The sequence below is a fragment of the Arvicola amphibius genome, chromosome 7 (assembly GCF_903992535.2).
Source record: "Arvicola amphibius chromosome 7, mArvAmp1.2, whole genome shotgun sequence".
NCBI lineage: Eukaryota > Metazoa > Chordata > Mammalia > Rodentia > Cricetidae > Arvicola > Arvicola amphibius.
Genome location: NC_052053.1, coordinates 122,524,047 through 122,546,135, shown reverse-complemented (window position 1 = coordinate 122,546,135; position 22,089 = coordinate 122,524,047). Strand labels below are relative to the sequence as shown.

General features: G+C 45.6%; 1 protein-coding gene across 2 annotated transcripts in view; it reads right to left on the bottom strand.

Moving 5' to 3' along the window:
* Positions 1 to 262: 262 nt before the first annotated feature.
* Heatr5a (HEAT repeat containing 5A) overlaps positions 263 to 22,089 on the bottom strand; it is a 104,968-nt gene continuing 83,141 nt past the window's right edge. For both annotated transcript variants that reach the window (XM_038337405.2, XM_038337406.2), the window contains exons 27-36: positions 19,039 to 19,218; positions 16,833 to 17,055; positions 15,940 to 16,185; positions 14,279 to 14,406; positions 12,336 to 12,483; positions 11,037 to 11,309; positions 7,924 to 8,148; positions 3,975 to 4,129; positions 3,012 to 3,225; positions 263 to 1,806 (exon numbers count right to left, since the gene is read on the bottom strand). In XM_038337405.2, coding sequence (XP_038193333.1) covers positions 1,502 to 1,806; positions 3,012 to 3,225; positions 3,975 to 4,129; positions 7,924 to 8,148; positions 11,037 to 11,309; positions 12,336 to 12,483; positions 14,279 to 14,406; positions 15,940 to 16,185; positions 16,833 to 17,055; positions 19,039 to 19,218 — 2,097 coding nt within the window. In that variant the 3' untranslated portion in view covers positions 263 to 1,501. The remainder of the gene's footprint in view (positions 1,807 to 3,011; positions 3,226 to 3,974; positions 4,130 to 7,923; positions 8,149 to 11,036; positions 11,310 to 12,335; positions 12,484 to 14,278; positions 14,407 to 15,939; positions 16,186 to 16,832; positions 17,056 to 19,038; positions 19,219 to 22,089) is intronic.

Sequence of the window (22,089 nt, the reverse complement as noted above, 5' to 3'; positions counted from 1 at the left end):
TGCGGTGAGCCTGTGAGAAAAACTGGTCACCTTTTCTGGGTGAAATAATTCAAGATAGGGCTGGAGAGATGGCTCAGTGGTTAAGAGCATTGCCTGTTCTTCCAAAGGTTCTGAGTTCAATTCCCAGCAACCACATGGTGGCTCACAACCATGTGATGAGGTCTGGTGCTCTCTTCTGGCCTGCAGGAATAAATACACACAGACAGGATATTGTATACATAATAAATAAAAATTAAAAAAAATAATTCAAGATACAAGAACGTTACAGAAAATTAGCTTTATTTGTGGAATATAGAAAAGTTGATCATAGTGTTAGAGTCTGTCAGATGTTTTGCACTCTGAAAGCTTTACAAGAGGATTTACATACAAACATAATAAAATAGAGTCCCTGTGTGGCTCCTGCTCGAAGCAGTCTTCTCAGCTCTGCACACGCCTGTCCTCCAGTCTGTAGATCAGAACAGGACGCTGCATTGCTCTGACACACGGCTGACTCACGCAGTACAATACTGAAGTGGAGGCAAGTTAGTGGTCATGAACACAGCCAAAAATATTTTTCCACCAATATGACTTTATCATTATATTTTATATTAAAATACATTCTGTGTTAAAAAAACATATTTGTATTCATCGAAGTTCTAAATTTGTCGTACTAAATTTGATATTCATATAATTCCATATTGATATAGACATGAATCTACATTAAGCTCTCAATATGAATGACTTCCACAAATGAAGACAAACGAATGGAACAGAGGTAACAGGAAATCCACTGAGGAACAGCAGGAGGGAGAAGGCTTACAAATATCAAAGCCCCGTGCACTCAGCAGAGACTTGCTGAAGAGAGCGCAGCCTCAAGCCCTACGGGGATGCTGAAGCTGCCTGCCCCAGTCTCTGTGGGTAATTCTAGAGCTGGTTCTGAAATAGTGTTCCGACCACTTATTTACTATTGCCATTATTAATATTAATGAGCTTGTTTGTTAATTAATTTCTTTTTTTGTGGGAAGTCTTATATAGTCCTAGCTGGTCTGGAACCAGCTGGTGTAGAACTTTGGTGCTCACCCTGCCTTATTCCCTGCTCTCATCCTGAATGTGGCTTCAGAAACGCAATGGACTTTGATGCTAGTACTGAACAGGGCAGGATTCACATTAGCACTGGTGTGCGGGGAGGGAGCTGAGGCAGAGCATACTGACGTCTGTCAGAGTCGGACAGACGGACTTTTATAGGAAATTCCCTCATTCGCAAACCTGTGGATTACTTAGTAATTGGGATCTTTGGCACTTTCTTGAAATGCCTAGCAGGAATTCTGACAGTTCTATGGTCTTAGTCAAGGGAAACAAAACCAAACCAAAACTGCCAAGAGTGTTCAGTTTTCATTCACTCCTGAATTGGAGCCGTCGGCCAGATCTCCCGTGCACCTGTGTCTCCAGTGTCCCTCCGTCCCCGGAGCAAGGAAACAATCAAGTGTTACATTAAGGTGCCCAGTGTTCCAGAAGAGCAGCGTCACAGGAAGTTAGTCTTTAATTGGATGCTTGAGTTCCTGCCCAGGCTCTTGGCATGCTTAGAAGGCGGCTCCACTCGGACGCTTTCCTGATTGCCCTTCACAGCAGCCTCCAGCCTGGCTTTCAGGGCCGGGGAGGAAGCCATGACATTCCTAAACACTGATGAATGTCGAGGTCCAATCTGCATGAGATTCTGCAAAGCGAAGTCATGCAGACTTCTTCTAACTGAAGATGCGGATCCCAGAGCCTTCTCATCCAGAAGGAAGGAGATGAGAACAGGTAGAAGGCAGGCCACCAGCTGGGAGCCTGCGGGAGAGGAAGGGGGGATCAGGAGGTTAATGAGCCTCACTTGAGGCGAAAATAACCCCGACTCTCCTCACATTATATTATTTGTATCTGGGGTTTAGAGCACAGGGCAGGTGGAGGCCAGAGCTCACCATGTAGGTTAGGCAGGCCAGGAAGCCCTGGGAACCGCCTGTTTCTGACTCTTTGGCACTGGGATTATAAGCAACCTTCACCTCCACACCACCCGGCCATTTCTGATTTTAGGAATAGCCTGACCCCAACTTCACTGAAGATGACATGAAAACTTCCTATCCCCTGAGCGCTGGGATTACCGGGCTCTGATGACTGAATCCAGGTCCTCACGTTGGCAAGGCAAGAATTTCAATGATTAAGCTAGCTCTCCAGCTCTCTCTTTTAAAAATTAACTTAATTAAAAATTCACGTCTCCTATATCCACACCATTTCTTCTTAGCCTCTCCCATATTCCCAACTCTCTTTCAGAGTCATGGCCCCTTTTCTAAAAAATTGTTTTGTGTGTGTTGTGTGTGTGTACATACAAAAATGAATACATAAATAAAACCTGCTGAGTCGATTTAATGTTGCTCATACATAATGTTTTTAGGGCTGAGCACTTGCTTTTGGGGGCTCATCTCCAGGGAAGACTGAGTGTACTCTCTCAGTGTTAACTGCTTGTAGCGCTGCATCTAGGGCTGGGCCCCATGGGATCGCCCTGTCTCTTTATCCTTTTTAAGACAGTCTCAGCCTGTAGCCCAGGTTGGTGGTGGTTTTCTTGTCTCCACTTCAAGAGTGCAAGAATTGCAGACATGTGCCACCATACCTGGTGATCTTTTTTATTTTATTTATTTATTTTTTTCAAGACAAAGTTTCTTTGTAGCTTTGGAGCCTGTCCTGGAACTAGCTCTCGTAGGCAGGCTGACCTCGAACTCATAGAGATCCACCTGCCTCTGCCTCCCAAGTGCTGGGATTAAAGGCATGCGCCACCACTGCCGGGCTCTGGTGATCTTTTGTTTGTTGTTTTTGAGACAGGGCCCTGACAAACCCTTAGCCCCAAGAGATCCTGCTGCCCCAGGCGCTTGAGAAACTAGATTTTGAGAAACTACAGAGGCCATTGTGGTCTCTCCTAAGAGCCTCCTGAGGAAAGGGCAAGAAATATAGTGTGATCACAGCCACCAGGGAGAGAGCTGGGACTTAGTGCTGACACTCACGGTGCTGTTCTTCGGCAACGGTGACCAAAGCTCCCAAGACCTTTATTCCTTCTTGGAAGATGTGCAGCTCCGCGGTGTCTTCAGGCTTTCTCTTGTCTATCTCCTGCAGTTTCTCCACAATGGAAGATGCTAAAGAGTAAATGTACGGGTAGGAAATGGCTGGATTTGGATACTGAAAAATGGAATGCAGGAGCTGATAGGTCTTCATTTGTACCTAGTGAGGCCAGACAAAAATAAACTGTAAGTTTAAAAAGCCGTATGAATGACTATATTTTTAGTTATGTGTATGTGTGTGGATATGGGAACAAGTGAAGTGTCCGTGGGGCCAGAGGAGGCACCGGCCCTCTTGGGAGCTGGGATACAATGCTGTGCACTGCCAGCGTGAGTCCTGGGAACTGAACTGGGAGGGCAGGGAGTGCTGTTAACTGCTGAGCCACCTCCCCTCCCCTTTGACAGTTTTCACTCAGGGAGGGAATCCTGGCCTGAAACAGCCTGTGTGGACGGGACCCCAGAGCTGGATTACAGGAGTGGCTACCACTCCTGGAAAATTATACCATTTGTTTGTTTGTTGTCTTTTCTTTTTCAAGGCAGGATCCCTCTGTGTAGCCCTGGCTGTCTTGGAACTCTGTAGACCAGGCTGGTCTTAAAACTCACAGAGATCCGTCTGCCTCTGCCTCCCAAGTGCTGGGATTAAAGAAAGGTATGTGTCACCACTGCACGGCTCCTCTTGTTTTGAGACAGAGTCTCATGTAGCCTAGGCAGGCCTTACAGGCCTATGTCACCATGCTGTATTTATACAGTGCTGGGGTCACACAGAGGGCTGTGTGCTAGAGATGCACCTACTTACGGAGCCACAAATCCGGTCCTCGCCCCACAAATCCAGTCCTCCCCTCATAAAGACCAAGTCTGCAAGTCTAGACAGATTCCTACTGCAAAGAGCTCTCTACTATAAAAGATGTTTACCACAGGGTCTCTGCTCTCCAGGGCAGCCTTAAATTTCTCAATGCAGCTCTTCTGAAGGCAGGGGACGGTTGTCACTTCTGGACTGGTAGACAGAATAAACACCGTGACGGCAGTAAGGAGACTGACTTCATCAAGCTCCTGATGTGCTCTGTCCACTGAAGAGAAAAGAGCATTAGGAGGTCATATTCACCACTGCGTCTCTCTTTAGTTTGGTAGCTCCATTTCTCTCCCCTACAGACAAACCGACTCTAAGAACCCCTGAAGGCTGGGGTGCAGCTCCATGGGGGAGTACCTGATGGCACAGGCAAGGCCCTAGGTTTAAGCCTCTCAGGTATGTGGAGTGGGGCTGGACTAGCACACATTTGAGACCGGCTGACTTTGGACATATACGTCTATCTTCAGTTTTCTCATAGTAAATGAGACACGAGAATTGGGTGAGCTAACCTTTATGTGTGCAGGTCACATGTTACTCCCAGGTATTAGTGCAGTGCTCTATGATGTGAGTTTTTGCTTGTTTCTGGACAGACGGGCTATGCAGGCCTTTGAACTCTTGGCCTCAGTAGATCCTCCTGGGTGATTGGCACACACACACCGCTATGCGCGGCCCGCTGTCGCTGCTAGAGGTGCCTGTGCCACTGCTCTGTATTTTTCTCCGCACTCTGTTAATACTGGCGCCGGGTAAATATCTCAGCACGATGTCTACACATTCCACTCCTCAAGAGTGTGGAGTCGCCGGTAGGTTTTGCTGAAGGAGGCAGAGGCAGGAGGATCACAAGTTCCAGGCCAGCCTGGGCTACACATTTAAAAAAAAGTGTGGAGGCAACACTAGGGTGTGAATGAATCTCTCTCTCTCTCTCTGAGGCAGGGTCTCATGTAGCTTAGGCTAACTTCAACTTGCTATGTAACTGAGGATAACCCTGGCTGCCATAAACTAGCTCTGTAGACCAGGTTTGGCCTTGAACTCAGAGATCTGCCTACCTCTGCCTCCTGAGTCCTAGGATTAAAGAAGTGAATTTTTGATCTTCCTGTCTTCATTTTTCAAATGCTAGGATTACAAGTATATAATACCACAGCTGGTTTATGAGTTCCTGGGACTGAATCCAGGGCTTCATGTATGCCAACCTACTAGGCTACATCTGTGGTCTACTTTTGAGACATGGTTTCCCTCTGTAGCCTTGGCTAGACCTCAGTACACAGACCAGACTGGCTTCAGTTTTCAGTGTCTTCCTGTCCATTCTCCAGTGCTTAGACTAGGGTTACAGGTGTGCACCATTTTCTGTTTAAATAAGTTACCTTCATCTTCCAAAGTGATATTCTAATTAAATATTTTTAATGAAGCAGCTATATATTATTTTGAAAGGGAAAAGTATCAAACTTAACTTACTAAATTACTTTTTCTTTTTTTTAGCTTCTTGGGCTTCTGCCTAAGATCAAGTGATATGGTTTAAAAACAATCCCCACCACCAAGGAAACAGGGTCTCACATAGCTTTACTATGTGGCTGATGACATTTCCTCTCCTGCAGCTCCTGAGTGCTGGGTTTACAGGAGGGGCCAGCATGGCAAGTGCATGCAGTGCAGGGACAGAATCCAGGCCAGGGCAGGTACATGTCGGACAAGAACTCCATCAACTGAGCTGCACACCTAGCCCACGAGAAGGTTGTTACATAGAAACAAATGACAGGCATAAACAGCAGCAGCAGTTATATTAATTCAGTAAGTACTTAAAAAAAACATGTGCCAGGCAGTCCTCTTAGGTGATGAGACTAGTTCACTATTAAGAGACTTTAGGCTCAGCTGGTAACAAGGTCCATGCTTATTAAAACATCAAAAAAAAAAAAAAAAAAAAAAAAAGGAAACGTCCTGCAGTTTCTATTCTCTGCGAGTTTGGGTCAGCCTGGTCTACAGAGCTAGTTCTCGGACAGCCAAGGCTACACAAAGAAACCCTGTCTTGAAAAACAAACCAAATCAAATGAAAACAAACAACAAAACAACAACAACAACAACAACAAAACCATAGGAAGCAGGAGTGTGGTGGTTCAAGCTTGTAATCTTAGCACTTGGGAGGCTGGGGCAGTACAGTCTGGAATTCAAGGTCATCCTCTGCAAGAGAAGTCAAAGGTAGCCTGGGCTGCATGGAACCCTATCTCAGAAATAAAAGAACAAAACCATCCAAGGCGCCATGGACAGTGACTCAGGGTCAGTGACGCCGGGTGAACGGAGTCTGGAGGTGACCGCTGAGGCGGACAACTGAGACAGCAATTCCGTTAAAGGGCATTTCATGGGTGAGTGCGTCAGCAGGCAGGCAGCAAAGGTAACCACACGGCAGGGCCTGAGCGCTTGTACCAGGCGACATTAAACCCCAGCAGCGGCACTTTATGTGTGAGAAACAGAAGTCTGGTCATTTGCTCACGACACACGAAGGCAGGAAAGCAGTTTGACTCCAGAGAAGACAGTGGCCCCAGGTGGCTCTCCTGCTCCTCTTCAGCAGAGTTATCGCTAGCCGTTCAGAGCAACCTGAAACTGCAGCACCCTCAGCTAGTCAGCTCAGCTTTAACATCACCTGGGTCCTCTTCCCATGCCTCCTAATCTCCCCTACTGGCCCTTCACTTACTGGGGATGGATGAAAAGTGTGCTTAGCGGTGGGCCTTTCTTGAGGCCCACGAAGTAAAGATCAGTCCCTTGCCAACAGCTCTCTGAGGGAGTCATCTTGGAATCCGATCTGCTAGCTGCAGCCAGGCCAAGGTCCTAGTAGTGACTTCAGGAGAGGCCAAGTCTTGGGACTCAGAAACTAACAAGTAATACAAGTTTTTCTCTTTTATGCCACTAATTTTGTAAAAAAAAAATTTTTAAACTTATTTATTTATTTTCTGTTTGTTTGTATAAGACAGGGTCTGGCCTGGGCAGGCTAGCCCTGAACTCACTGTGTAACCAAGGATGGTCTTGAACTCCTGATTTTCCTTCTTCTACTGCCAAAAGTTGGGATGACAGATAGCATTAGGCCCAGCTGGGAAGTGACCTGTTACACTGCAAACGTTCACCATTTATAATCAGCTCCTATTAATCTATGTTAATAGTTGGTCTAATATCTAAGTCCTGGCTTGACACACAGCTGAGAGCAAACATACTATATCTGTGCAGAAGGGAAGTTTGTTATGATAGATAACATGAAAACTAATACTTCTCTTCCCCCCTCCCTCCCTTATGCTGGCAGAGGGGAATGGCTTCAACGTGCTGTCAATTTAGTCAAACTGTGCTGTATTTTATTCCATCCCGCTTTCTAATCCTGGCTCAGTCCATTCTCCAACTCCTTTTATCTCTTAAATATGAACTTTCACTAGTGGGGCTCTGAAAAGGAAACCTTCTTGCCAGGCGTGACGACATGGACTTCTAACACAAGCACCGAGCTGGGGGATGCTGAGGTCAAAGCAATCCTGACTACCCAGAAAGATTCTGGTTGTCATCGACCCTATCGGTCTTCCTTCTGAGGTCTGTCTGTCCAGGAGGAGTCCACCTGGACTTCTGTCTTTAGCTCCCACCTGCTCGTCACTCCGTTTTGACTCTTTTATGTATCTTTTTTCTTCTGTCTTTTTAGGACAGGGTTTCTCTGTGTAGCCCTGGCTGTCCTGGAACTCTCTCTGTGGACCAGGCTGGCCTCTGAACTCAGAAATCCTCCTGCCTCTGCCTCCCGAGTGCTGGAATTAAAGGCCTGCGCCAGCACTTCTCTTTCCTTAGGCTTCTGTGACTGAATTCTTTTGAGTCTCTTCCCATCTTGATTTGGGTCCTCTTCCTGCTGCCCAAACTCAAACTGAGTGAATCAGCCAACCGTAAAGAGGACAGGGAAGGTATCTCTGAACACTTCCACATCCACCTAATACACAACACAGTCTACCAAATGTAATCAGCTGAGCCGTGCCCCTCCCTTTCAAACTTGCCAACAGTCCTGCTGACCTGGACTCCAACAGTCAAGCACGGTTGCTAGGGCATTCTGCAGGAGGCTGGTCCACGCTGCATGGCTCTTCTCTGCTCGGGCCATCGGGGAAGTTAAGATTCCTTTCAGAGCTTGCAGGGAGGCTGTAACTGTTGAGGACAACTGGCCCCCAGGTAACTTCACAGCAGTTTCTCTGAGGACTCCAATTGCAAGGTACAATACAGTAGGGAGAATTGAGATGCTTCCTGCAAGAAAGAAGTAACAAGCATTTCAGCAGGTATGTTTTCTAAAGTCCTCAAGGTGCTGTGGGTTGTTCGTCAGCACCGACTCATCTTTTCCAAAACACCACCCACAGAAAAAACCCTAGAGCATTTCTTATAAATTACAGCCAATGAGAGAATTCGGTAACTCAATTAAATTAAAAAGACAAAAACAAGAGTCCGTCATTAGCCTACACTGGCTGGCCCCAAGCCTTCTCTTCCTTCCTAGTACTGGTACTATGAGTGTGTGCCGGCAGGCCCAGCTCTTTTTAATGTGGTTCTTGGGATCCAGCTCAAATCTTTAAGCTTGCCAGGCAATCATCTGATCATCTGAACCATCTCCCATCAACTAAGATTTTACAGCTGGTGCCGGGTGGTCGTGGTGCAGGCCTTTAATCCCAGCACTTGGGAGGCAGAGGCAGGCGGATCTCTGTGAGTTTGAGGCCAGCCTGGTCTACAGAGTGAGTTCCAGGACAGACAAGACTACACAGAGAAACCCTGTCTTGAAAAAACAAAACAGCAAAGAAACTGGTTTCATGGCCACTAAAGAGCTGACATCAGTTCAAGTTTAATGTTAACACGGGGGCACAGGACACTCGAATCTGAGGTAACAGAGTCATTCCAGAGCCTGAGCTGGAGACAAAATTTAAGATCAACATAAGCAAGTTAGTGAGATCCTGTTTCAAAATGTAGGTTAAAAAAAAGGGTGGGTGGGGGAAGAAAGCAGGGAAATATCTCAATGGCCAGGTACCTGTCTCAAAACACATGAAGTCCTATATACCAGGAAAAAGCAAATTAAACTTTTCTGGCTATTTCTTAGTAAAACTCAACTCTTCTCTCTGTCTCTCTATCTCTCTCTCCACCCACCTACCCATTTTTCTGGACAAGGTTTCTCTTGTAGTTCTAGCTGTCCTGTCTCTGCAATCAGGCTGGCCTTTAACTTGGCGATCCACCTGCCTCTGAGTGCTGAGATTCCATCACTGCTGGCCCACAGATCTTTAAGAATTCTTTCATATTTATTGATTGTGTGCAGGGGTGCATACACACCACAGTGCACACATGGAAGTCAGAGGACAACTTGCAGGAAATAGTTCTCTCCTTCTACCATGTTGGTTCTGGGACTGAACTCTGGGTTATCAGTCTTGGTGGAAAGCACCTTTACCAACACTGTGCGACAATTTTTAAAAAGATTTTTGGTGTGTGTGTGTTAGTGACACTGTGTGTGTGTGTGTGTGTGTGTGTGTGTTAGTGACACTGGGTATCTTTTCTCTCCTTATCTTCTGAGACAGTCTCTCACTGAACCTGGAGCTCTTCAACGGCTAGGATGGCTGCCTCATGAGCTCCAGCAGTCTCCGTTATTCTGCCTTTTCCCTCTCCCGCAGCACTGAGTTACAGATGTGCATGGCACTGCTCAGCTCTTCTGAGTTACAGATGTGCACTGCACTGCCATGCTCGGGTCTTCTGAGTTACAGATGTGCACTGCACTGCCATGCTCAGCTCTTCTGAGTTACAGATGCGCACTGCACTGCTTAGCTTTTACGAGGGTTCTGGGAATCTAAATTCAACACTCAGGCTTGCATGGCGGGCGCTTTACCAACTAATTTTTTCAGTTCCTGTGCTACATTTGGTATAGAACATATATTTTAATTGGAAATAAGATACATTTATACACATTAACTTTTTTTTTTTTGGTTCTTTCAAGACAGGGTTTCCCTGTAGTTTCTAGAGCCTGTCCTGGAACTAGCTCTTGTAGACCAGGCTGGCCTCGAACTCAGAGATCCGCCTGCCTCTGCCTCCCAAGTGCTGGGATTAAAGGCGTGCGCCACCACCGCCCGGCCATATTAACTTTTATATACAATAGTTACATATAATGCATAATCTATAGTGTTGGAAAACACTATAGATCTTGAAATAGAAATAGCATATATACAGACACAAAGAAAGCTCAGCATGAGCAGGTTTCTAGGGAAACAACTTCTGATACGGTGAGACTGGAGTTGAACTCTGAAAGAAGACATCTGGAAAGCGGGTTCGGTGCAGTATGGGCTGTAGGAGGCTGATGATCTGGATCTAATCCCTAGAAGCACAACCAAAGCTGGATGTAGTGGTGGGCATGAGATGGAGGCAGAGTCACCTGGAAGCTTGTAGATCAGCTACCCACGGGACACACCACAGTGACAGGAACAGAGTAGGAAGAACCGACTTCCGAAAAGTTGTCCTCTGACCAGCACGTATGTGGTAGACTGGGCCACAGAGAGCATGAATGACTGAGAATAGCAGGATGAAGAGGAAGCCTCCTGGGATGCAGTGGATTTGGCAGCACCTACGGAGAGCCCTAAAAGCTATCTGAAAGACCCGAATGGATCTGGTCTGCAACAGACCAGGGCACTGTGCACTGAAAGGATGCCCAGGACTACTGCTTGATCTATGATAGTGTCAGACCTGGGCTCACTGCCTGGACCAGAGTAACAAGGCCACTCACAGCAAAAGTGCTCATATTTCGTATTTGCTACGTATTTCACTTTTACTCTGTGGTGGAACAAACTAGACTATAAAACTAATCTTACAAGATTATAAAAATTACTCAAATGTTTGGGTCTGTAGTCATTCAATGGGAAAATAACAAGCAACTAGGCCATTTCTCCTTCTCTAGGGCAGTGGTTTGCAACCTGTGGGTCACAGCCTCATTGGGGGCCACATATCAGATATTTATATTACAACTCATAACAGTAACAAAATTACAGTTATGAAGTAGCAATGAAACAATTTAGTGGTGGAGGGTCATCACAGCATGAGGAACTGTTATTAAGGGGGCCCAGCACTAGGAAGGCTGAGAACCACTGCTCTAGGGGCAATTGCACAACACAGCATACCTTCAGGAGAGCACACTGCAGGAAGCTCAGCGAGGATGACCAAGGCAGCTGTGACCAGTCTACTTCCTTCTTCTGACAGGGTCTGTGGCTTTGCAGCTTTTACTCTTGGGCTACCTGTCAACTTAGGGTTTAGTTCTGGGAGTTGTCGAACGAGGATGCAGACACACAATTCCAGGGTTGCAAAGACCAACGACTTCCCAGGCACAAGTCCTCCCGTGTCCTTCCCTTCACCAAATTCTGGCACGGTTTCCTTTTCGGAGGCTCCATCATCAACTAAAAGACAGGGAACAATAGCTTGAGAAATGCTGCTTGTTTGGCTTCAAGTAGACGGCAATGTACTTTATTTCTGGAAGGGAAACACATTTAGTGGCTCAAGTGTGAGGTGTGAAAAGCTGAAGGAAAAAGCAGTTCTCAAGTTAAAAGTGCTGTCTTCACTATGACTTCCCACTGCAATGGATAAAACAAAACAAAACAAAGCAATCCTTATAATTCATTCAGCCTTAAACAGTGCTGGTTTGAACTTAGCTCCTTGTCGTTACAAATGAGAACCTGACAAGAGTAACTCCAACGGTGACTCTGTCAAGGTACGGACTGAGAGAGGCTGGGCACTAAGATCAGAATCCAAGTCCTTGACGCCATGAGAAGCTATACCCCGTCCCTCACTGCTTGTCTCTGCACTTTTACTATTTATGTACACATGTGATGGAGGAGAGTTATCTGTCTATGTTACTTTCATTGGTTAATTAATAAAGAAAACTGCCTTGGCCCTTTAAGAGACAGAAAACTAGGTAGGCGGAGTAGACAGAACAGAATTGTGGGAAAAAGGAAGCAGAGTTGGGGAGACGCTTCAGGCAGTCGCCATATGCAGTCACCATGCCTCTCCTCTCCGAGATGGACGCAGGTTAGGATCTCTCCTGGTAAGCGATCCACCTCGTGGTGCTATATAAATTACTAAATATGGGTTAAAGCAAGATATGAGAATCAACCAATAAGAAGCTACAGATAATGGGCCAGGGGCCAGGCAGTATTTAAATGAATACAGTTTCCGTGTAATTATTTCGGGTGTAAAACTAGCCGGGGCCGGGTGGTGGGACACAGCCCCGCCGCTCCTTCAACACACATGCTCCCTCTGCCCTAGTTCTAGCAGTACTGAGACTGCACAGTGATACCGAGCAATACTCCTAAAAACCGCTGCACTGCACTGTACAGCACTCGCCAGCGTGTACGAGTCCTCCACTTGATTTAAGCTCCAGAACTGGAATACGAGGAGATGCTGGGTCACTAAGAGTTAATACTTACCTTCTGCGCTTCGTCTCTTTTCCTTCACGTGTTCTTGAGCAGCACAGATAATCTGCCTTACCACTTCAAGAGAAGCCAACTGAATGGAAGGCGACTCTCTGGTCAGAATTACTCGGTGTAGTACATTCAGCAATTCAATACCCAAGTCCTGTCAGAAAACAGAGTGGACATTATTGGAAATGACACTTCTGTGTGTGTACAAGTAACAATGCTAAGTGCCATGACAAAATTTAGAAAAAGAGGATTTAATGAATTCTTTTTTTAAAAAATTATTTATTTATTTATTATGTATACAGCATTCTGCCTCCATGTATGTCTGCACCACAGAAGAGGGCACCACATCTCATTATAGATGACTGTAGGTCATCATGTGGTTGCTGGAAATTGAACATAGACCTCTGAAAGAGCAGCCAGTGCTCTTAACCTGAGCCATCTCTCCAGCCCCAATAAATTCTTTTCTAAAAATAATGATGCCATAGCAATAATGGTAGATATCAACACTTCTTTTTTTAGTTTTGAGACAGTTTTATGTAGCCCTGCCTGGCCTCAAACTTGCCAAGGATGGCCCTGAACTCTCGATCCTCCTGCCTCTGTCCCCACAGTGCTAGAATTTCAGGTGTATATCACCATGCCTGGCTTCTAACATTTCAACCAATCTGAGGACATTCCCGGCTCATTTTGGTGGGAGATGGTACTATGACAAAAGATCATTTTCATTCAAGTTCTAAAATGATACTGGAGGGACAGACAAAAGCATAAGGGCTGCCACGTAGACTCTATGGCTAATATTAAAGCTTCCTTGTAATAAAGAACGAAGGAGAAGTAATAATAAAGTAGATCTTTACAATACCCTGGGAAACCCACGCTCCATTTCCCCTTCCTTTTGCTAAGATTTTATTGAGATTTATTTATTTATTTATTTTTGATTTTTGAGACAGGGTTTCTCTGTAGATTTTTGGAGCCTGTCCTGGAACTAGCTCTTGTAGACCAGGCTGGCCTCGAACTCACAGAGATCTGCCTGCCTCTGCCTCCCGAGTGCTAGGATTAAAGGCAAGCACCACCACCGCCCAGCCTTGAGTTTTATTTTATGTGTATGAATATTTCACCTGACCCAATGTATGGTGTTGGAGTTGGTCAGAAAAGAGGATCAGATCCTGTGAAACTGGAGGTACAGGGGGTTGTGGGTAGGTGCTAGGAACTGAACCTGGGGTCTCTGCACGACGAGCAAGTGCTCTTAACCACTGGAGCCTTCTTTCCTGCGCCTCCCTTCTCTTTTTCATTAGTTATTCTGGTTGCTGTCTTTCATTTTTGAATAATCTGAGTGAAGCTGTCATTAATAAATGCTCGTTTGAGGGTTGGCGCGATGGCTCGGGAGTTGAAAGTACTTTTATCGCAGCAGAGGACGGGCGTTCGGTTCCCAGCACTCAGCGGGGCTGCTCACAAGGGCCTATACCACCATTTGCCTTAAAACCCGAGTCAGCAGTAAGACAAATGGCACACACTGCTAAAGTGCCTCCCTAACCCCCATTTCCTCTAAGGAGCAGAGGAAGGGCCGCATTCTGCAGCCATCCTTGTGCCATAGCCAGACTGAAGACCAGGAAGAGAACCCAGACAACAGGGATATTTTCACACCATGTACATTGTCTCTTAGGGGAAACGCAAGATAAGCTAGAGACAGCAGAGAAAAGAAAAGAAAAGATCGACACACACAACAATGGCTACTATGCTGGACAAAGCAACACAGGTCCTTCCTGCATGGCAGAAGGCAGAGAACACAGTCAGAGGCTTGGCTATTCCTGGGTTACCAAATCCTCGTGGCATCCCAGGGCCGGCTGTGCACTCTTTTCCTTTAGTGATCTTTGCTGAGATCTCCACCATAGTGACCTGAACACATTCCTGTTCTCTGAAGCCCACAGAAGCCTACTCACAGCACAATACATCACCTGGTCACTGCCGATTTTAGATCTGGGCCACGGGACATCGAGAAGGACCTGCAGTGCCTGCAGGCAGGCGGTGATGCTCTCCATGGTGACATCTGAGTGCAGGGAACATAGGAACTCTACGCTGATTCCTGGGAAAGGCAGAGAAGAGGCTTCTGAGAGTCTTCGTCCAGAGTGTTCAATAAGTCCACTGTGGTAAGACACATGCAGCGACTTCGCACAAGTAAACAGTAAGACAGCTTTAGGTCTGTGTCGGTGTGACATGCATCACAGTCACCTAGTCGAGGCTGGCCTTGGACTTGTCTTCAATTCCTGATCCTGCTGTCTCTACCTCCCAAGTGATGGGATTAAAAGTATATGCTACCACACTTAGCTAATTTTCTTTCTTTATTAATTAAAAATAATTTTAGTGGCTGAAGGGATGACTCAGTGGTTAATGAGCACCGGCTGCTCCTCCGGAGGACCTGGTTTGATCTCCAGTATCCACATGGTGGTCACAGCCGACTACAACCCAGGTTCCAGGGCAGCTGACGCCTGGTTTGTAAGTGGTGGACAGAATACATGTGAGCAAAACACCATAAACATAGAATAAAATAATAATTTTAAAATTAAAAAGGTGTGTGTGTGTGTGTGCGCGCGCGCAGGGGCTACCGAGACCAGGAGCTGGAGTTACAGGTGACTGTCCGTGGCCTGAAGTCGGTGCTGAGTCTGAGTCTATGTCCTGGAGGAGCAGCAACAGCTCTTAACTGTGGAGCCTCCTGATTGTCTTTTTGAAAAGTCACTGGGCATACGCTTTTGAAACTTTTGGGAACAACACAATGAAAACATGCATGCACATTCCAATTTTTTAAATGTATATAGCGAGAAATTCAGAATATTGGTAGGAGCCTCTTGTAAAAACTGTGGAGCGGCTGCAGAGACAGCTTAGTGGTCAGGTGCACATAGAGCCCTTCAGAGGACCAGAGCTCAGTTCCCAGCACCCACACTGGCAGCTCAATGTCAATAACTCCACTTACATGGGACCCAAAGCCTCCTTCTGTCTCCAGTGGGTGTCTACACTCACAGGCACATACAGTCACAGCAGACACACACACACAAAATAAAACAAACCAAACAATGGAAAGCCAAATGGGATGGCACAATTTTGTAATCTTAGACTTGGGGGGGGGGAGAGGCAGGAGTTCTAGGCCTCCTGAGATCCTGTCACAAAACGACTCCCTTCTTCCTCTAATCAAACAAAACTTTTGTAGAAAGAAAGGAACTAAACTTCTCTTGTAATTTCTGTTATTTATCAATTTGACACTGAAGCCAACTTGTAATAGGATTCTAGACATTATAATACAATTTTTAATTTTATAAAATATACACAATACTGCCCTTCCTTCCTTCTTTCTTTTTGGTTTTTCGAGACAGGGTTTCTCTGTAGCTTTGGAGCCTGTCCTGGCACTAGCTCTTTAGACCAGGCTGGCCTCGAACTCACAGAGATACGCCTGCCTCTGCCTCCCGAGTGCTGGGATTAAAGGCGTGCACCACCACTGCCCAGCAACACAATACCTAGTTTCAATAATGATGTCACTAGCACCCAGCAAGGAACGAGGTGACAGTCCCAGCAGGAGGCGCAACTCAAGGGTAAGCCCTCAGACCCTGCCAGCCCTTTGGCTGACCTAAAATCAGGTGGAACCTGTCAGTGTAGACATCCTCCGGGGACTTCACTGCGGCCCCAGACGACGATGAGCCCTGACACATGGATGTCGGAGTTACAGGCCTGGAGAGGTTGGCAGCGCCTTCATCTGGGTCAGTGAAGCCTGTGCTGGTGAGCCACAGTGCTGCAGCATGGAGGATGAGCGCCCAGGAGCTGTGGTAATGCAGCTTTGCGTTTTCGCTAGTCTCCGCTGTGTAGAAAGCACCGCCTGCAAAGGAGGAAGCAGTCGGTGGGAACAGGGAAAGACTGTGGCTAACCTCTGCTGCTCAGCAAGTGCATCTGCAACTCTCCCTGACAGTTCCCAAGCTCCCCCACCCCCCAGTACTTTCTGATTTTATCAGCACTGATGATGAGCTGTCTGTTCTCTTGACATACATACACCTTCTCTATACTCTGTTGGTGACTCATCTGTTGTTTTTTTTTTTTTTTTTCTGAGACAGGGTTTCTCTGTAGCTTTGGGGTCTATCCTGGAACTCGCTCTATAAACCAGGCTGGCCTCGAACTCACAGAGATCCTCCTACCTCTGCCTCCTGAGTGCTGGGATTAAAGGCATGCACCACCACTGCCTGGCTTTGTGACTCATCTTACTGTTCGAGGCCAGCATGGTCTACAGGGTGAGTTCCATGTATAACATGCTAGCCGTGTTACACAGAGAAACCCTGTCTCAAAAAGCAAAACAGAGCAAATTTCTAGCTGTCTACATTAATGCAACTCTTAGCTGCTTACCCCACGGATACAAATTGTCCTGGGGGAAAATGTTTCAGCTAAGCATCACATATGCGCATACTCTAGGAGAAATCTTGGGATAGAAGTTACTGTCACTCTAGGAATTAGCAGCTTGTTTTACGTCCTTACCTTCAACAGGAAGTTGAGAGGCAAATTCTGCAGGCAAAGTTAAGAGAGCAAAATCCTGCAGGGCAGCAAGCCAGAGTTTGCTTAGTGTGCCCAGATCTGCGCAGACTAAGTCAAGAAGACCATCAGCCAAAGGGGACCCATTTCTCACAATGTCTTCTGAGTTAATAGGAGTCTTTGAAGTTTGTTTGTGACTTTTATGTCTTTGTACAGCAATTATGTAGACCTGTTAAAAGTTTATAAATAGAAGAAAAATCTCGTGTCTGATGAAGCAATACAATGTTATTATGTGAGAACATTCAACTTGAAATGCACTATGGTATCAAGAAGGCATGTAGGGCTGGAGCGATGGCTCAGCGGTTAAGAGCACACATTGCTCTTCTAGAGGATCAGAGTTTGACTCCTAACACTTACATCAAGTGGCTTACCACTGTCTGTAACTCAAGTGGGGGAGGCGGGAGTGAGTAGACCCTACAACCCTCTTCTGGCATCTACCACCATGCATGCACTGGCAGCACACACTCGAAAGAAACACATGCCATATGATTAGCAAAAATAAAGTGTTGAAATTATTTTTAAAAAAGGCATGTATGTATAAACACATACAGATTGTAGAAAGATAAAAAAATCATTTCTGGGAAAGAAGAGTTGGCTCAGCAGTTAAGAGTACTGGCTGCTCTTGCAAAACCTGGGTTCAATTCCTAACAGCTATATGGTAGCATGCAACCATCTGTAACTCCAGTTCCAGGGGAGCTAATGCCCTATTCTGACCTCCACAGACAACAGGCACATGTGTAGTACACACATATACATGCAGGCAAAACAGTCATACACATAAAATAATAAATGAACTGGAAAGATATCTCAGAGATGGTAAGTACTGGCAAACATCCTGGCACTGTGCGCTTCAGCAGCCACGGCAGCTACAACAGCAAGCACTCCAGGTCAACCTAATCCCCGCATCTCAACTGCAGGTGCTGAAAATATGCTTACTAAAATTACTACTAAGCCATTATAAAAAGGTTTACTTAAGTAGATTCATGAACTAAAGAATAATTTTAGTCCTATAACTCTAAAACCTAAAAGAGCCAACTTTGAAACGAAAACACTCTGAAATACGTATGCTGTGTTAAGCCAAAATAATGGCAAAACTGGACAAATTTGCTGGGTGGTGGTGCTGCATGCCTTTAATCCCAGCACTTGGGAGGCAGCGGCAGGCAGAAACCCTATCTCAAAAAACAAAAAAAAAAAACAAAAAAAGTGGCAAATTTAATTCAGTTTCTCTTCTCTGTAGATTTGGAGCCTGTCCTGGAACTATCGCTTGTAAACCAGGTTGGTCTTGAACTCAGAGATCCGCCTGCCTCTGTCTCTGCCTCTGCCTCCCTAGTGCTGGGATTAAAGGCTTGCGCCACCACCACCCAGACTTCTATAGTTTATCTTTAATTTTATCTGTAATTCATAACTACTCCTACTTGACTCTTTAGACTGCTTGCCATTTGTTAATTAATATTTATACACATCTCACTTGGACTTCTTTGGTTTCCTTTGCTACTACTTAGCACTGTGACACAGGTGGTGTCTCAGTATTTGAGAGGCAGAGGAAAGAATCAGTCTCATGGCCAGTCTCAGCTACATGGAAGGACCTTGCCTCAAAAACAAAACAAAGCAAACTCCAAACAACACCAACAATAAAACCAAAACAACAACCAAACCAACCTAGGTTAGGGTATGGCTTTACCTACCATGCCTGGTTCAATCAAGGACCTGGCTTCAATTCTTGGCAAACACATAGAAATCAACAAAAAAACCTCCCCTGCTAACAGTGTTAGGATTCAGGCATTATGTTGCCCCTGTTACCTGGCAGGATGCACTCAGGCAGCACCCTGGCCAGCCCAGGATCCCTTTAAGAGACAAGATCTGCCTATTCCTGCTCTCTTTCTGCAAGCAGGTCTCTGCCCCTCTCTCTCTGCCACTCTCTCTCAGTCTCTCTTCCCTCCCCTTCCCTCTTTTCTCAATAAATTCTCCACATAAGCTCTGTATACATGGCGTATTTGTCTGTCCCTCACTAGCTGTGGGCTCCCACATGCTGCCAAGGTCCCTCCCATCCAGAATCCTAACAAATAGGCCTTTGTATATTGTATTTACAGCCTACAGTGTTTACGGTGTCTGGTAGCTGCCATAAGTCCCTCTGTAAACCAAAAGCACCAACCTCTGCCCAGGCCTTCAACACAGCCAAGATCTCCATGGTGGAAGCGCTCTCGTTATACAGGTGGCTGAGAGCTTCTTTCCCAGCCTGTACTTTCATTAGGGAGGAGACAAGCAGCTGATGAACTCTGCGGAGATCACTGAGGTCACGTACAACTCCACTTGCTATCCACGCGCTGCAAACCTGGTTTCGAGGAGACCAGAAGTCAGATTTAAGAATTCTGTAGTTCGTCTTTGTGAGCTTAGCAGAGTCCACCCAAATCTTAGGAACTAGCCATGGAAATATGTTTTTTTTATTATTATTAAATGATTTGTTTTTATTTTATGTGCATCGGTGTTTTCCCTGCATGTACGCCTGTGTAAAGATGTCAGATCCTCTGGACCTGAAGTTACAGACAGGTGTGAGTGCTGGGAATTGAACCCGGGTCCTCTGGAAGAGCATTCTGTGCTCTTAATTGCTGAGCCATCTTCCCAGTCCAGATTTTTTTTTTAAACCAAGAAACCTAATATAGAATGCAGCAGACAAAGAATCAAAGCTGGGACTTCAAAAATGAACAGAGACTAAGACTGAAGCAACAAAACAGTGCTCTTTAGGGTGTAGGGTGAAGAGTGTGAGAGACCAATATGCATACATTAAACTATGAATCCATAACCACAAATTTCTGGATAAATATTTTAAATAACATTCTAATTTTTAGTATCTTATCTCAGTATTTAAAATTAATAGACTATGTGGTTAACTAATGTGACTTAGTTAAAAGACAAAGTCTTAATATTTAGAACCCTGACGAAGCTGGGTGTGCTGGTGCATGCCTTTAGTTTCAGCGCTTGGGAGGTAGAGGCAGGGGGATCTTTGCGAGGCCAGCCTTGTCTACATAGCAAGTTCCAGGTCATGAGAACTACACAGTGAGACCCTGTCACAAAACACAACACAACACAACACTCAAAGGAAGGCTTCATTCTCATTTTTGTTCTAGCAGTGTGAGGGACTGGACGCAGACTCTCACACATGCCAGGCGAGTGTTCCCTTACTGGGTAACAATCCTAGACACTAACAAAGATTTTGATCCTTATAATAACAGTTCATTTTTATTTAAAATCAAGTCAAAATCACCACAGCTAAACACTATTCATATTTTGCAACGCAGGTCGACTATAGTGGCGTATGCCTATATCCCAGCAGTAGGGAGGCAGAGGCAGGAGTTTCAGGTCAGATTTGGCTAGTTTGGGGCCAGCCAGGGCTACAACAGGTCCAGTCCCTAAAAACCAAACGATGTGGTAGTAGATGCCTTTAATTTCAGTACTCAGAAGGCAGAGGCAGGAAGATATCGGTGAATTTGAGGACAGGCTGACCTATATAGTGAGTCCGGGTCAGTCAGGGCGGCAGAGAGACCCTGCTTCTAAACTAACTGACAAACAAACCCACAACACAAAACCAGAGGAGTAAAATCTGCAATGCCTAACTAAAGTTTGCTAATTTTTTAGGAACTTTGGGCTTTTCCAGATGCCATGGTAGCTCTCTTTCTAGAGAAAAATATTTTTGCCTTGTCCATACACAGTTGGCCTCTGACTAGCTATTTTTAAACTTTATTATTTGCAAAGGCAGTAAGTTAGGAAAAGCTGTACTTTCTACCGACAGGGAGCACAAATCCACTCTTGTGATTCTGGGAGGAGGCAAAAAGCCACAGTCCTACTCAGTCATACAATCACAAGGGGAGCAAGTCAGCTGCTCTGGTGCCCAGGTTGCTCAGGAACAGTGGCCGGAACTGAGGCACTACATGTATTTTCTATTTGTGATAGATTTATTGATACAGAACCTCATTTTGTTTATTCGTTTTTCAAGACAGAGTTTTCTGTGTAATAGCCCTGGCTGTTCTGGAACTGTGTAGACCAGGCTGGCCTAGAACTCACAGAGATTCTCCTGCCTTTGCCTCCCAAATGCTGGGATTAAAGGTATGTGCCACTACTGCTCAGAACATAACTCTATTTACATATAGAAGAACATCTATTTATTCATTCATTCATTTATTCATTTTGGGTTTTTCAAGATAAGGTTTCTCTGTGTAACTCTGAAGCCTGTCTTGGAACTCACTCTGTAGACCAGGCTGGCCTTGAACTCACAGAGATCTGCCTGTCTCTGCCTCCTGAGTACTGGGACTAAAGGCGTGTGCCACCATCACCTGATCTACATATATTTATTTAATTCTTGTCTCATTTACTAAGATTTCAGGTGGTTTATAAAAAAAAACCACTGATACAAAGAGATGCCAAATTAAGGGCTTTGAGCAAAATTTCCTTAATACACAGTCCATTAATACTGCCTGCACTCAAATAGCTCCAAAATTCAACCAGGTAAAAAGAAGGTGAATGCTGGGAAGGCGTCTCAGTGACAGAACACACACTGTAGATGGCACGCACGAGGGCCCGCACTCAACTGTAGCACGAGACATCCTCTAAGAATAATGAAAAGAAAAAGAAAGATGAAGGAACTGCTGCAAGCTAAGTTTCTGTGTTATGTCTACCACTTATTCCTTAGGGTCACCTCTTGGGCAGGACACTAAGTGGCTGACACCCATGCCAAGGATGCCCGCTGTTTCCAACTGTATCACATAGCTCTTAGAGACAGGAAAACATGCTTAACTTTGCTTGAAATGCCAGCCTGTGCTCTCCTGACACACCGTTTCTAGTCAATCAAAGTCTAAATAAAAGTCTGGTAGCTCACAATGCTGCTGCTAATGGGGAAAGCAGGTGCTTGCATACACTGCTGGTGTGTTTTATTAATCTGCCCCTTTCTGACCCCTACTCCCCGTGCAGTGTATCCACTGACAGGCCCTATGCGGGATGACTTGCTGTGGCAATATTTTTACTTTATTTTTTGGTTTTTCGAGACAGAGTTTTTGCCCTGGATGTCCTAAAACTCACTGTGTAGAACAGGCTGACCTCGAACTCAGTGTTAGCTCTGCCTGCCTCCAGAGTGCTGGGATTAAAGGCATGCGCCACCACACCCAGTTGTGACAGTATTTGTAACAGGAACAGAAGAAACACTGACAAGCTC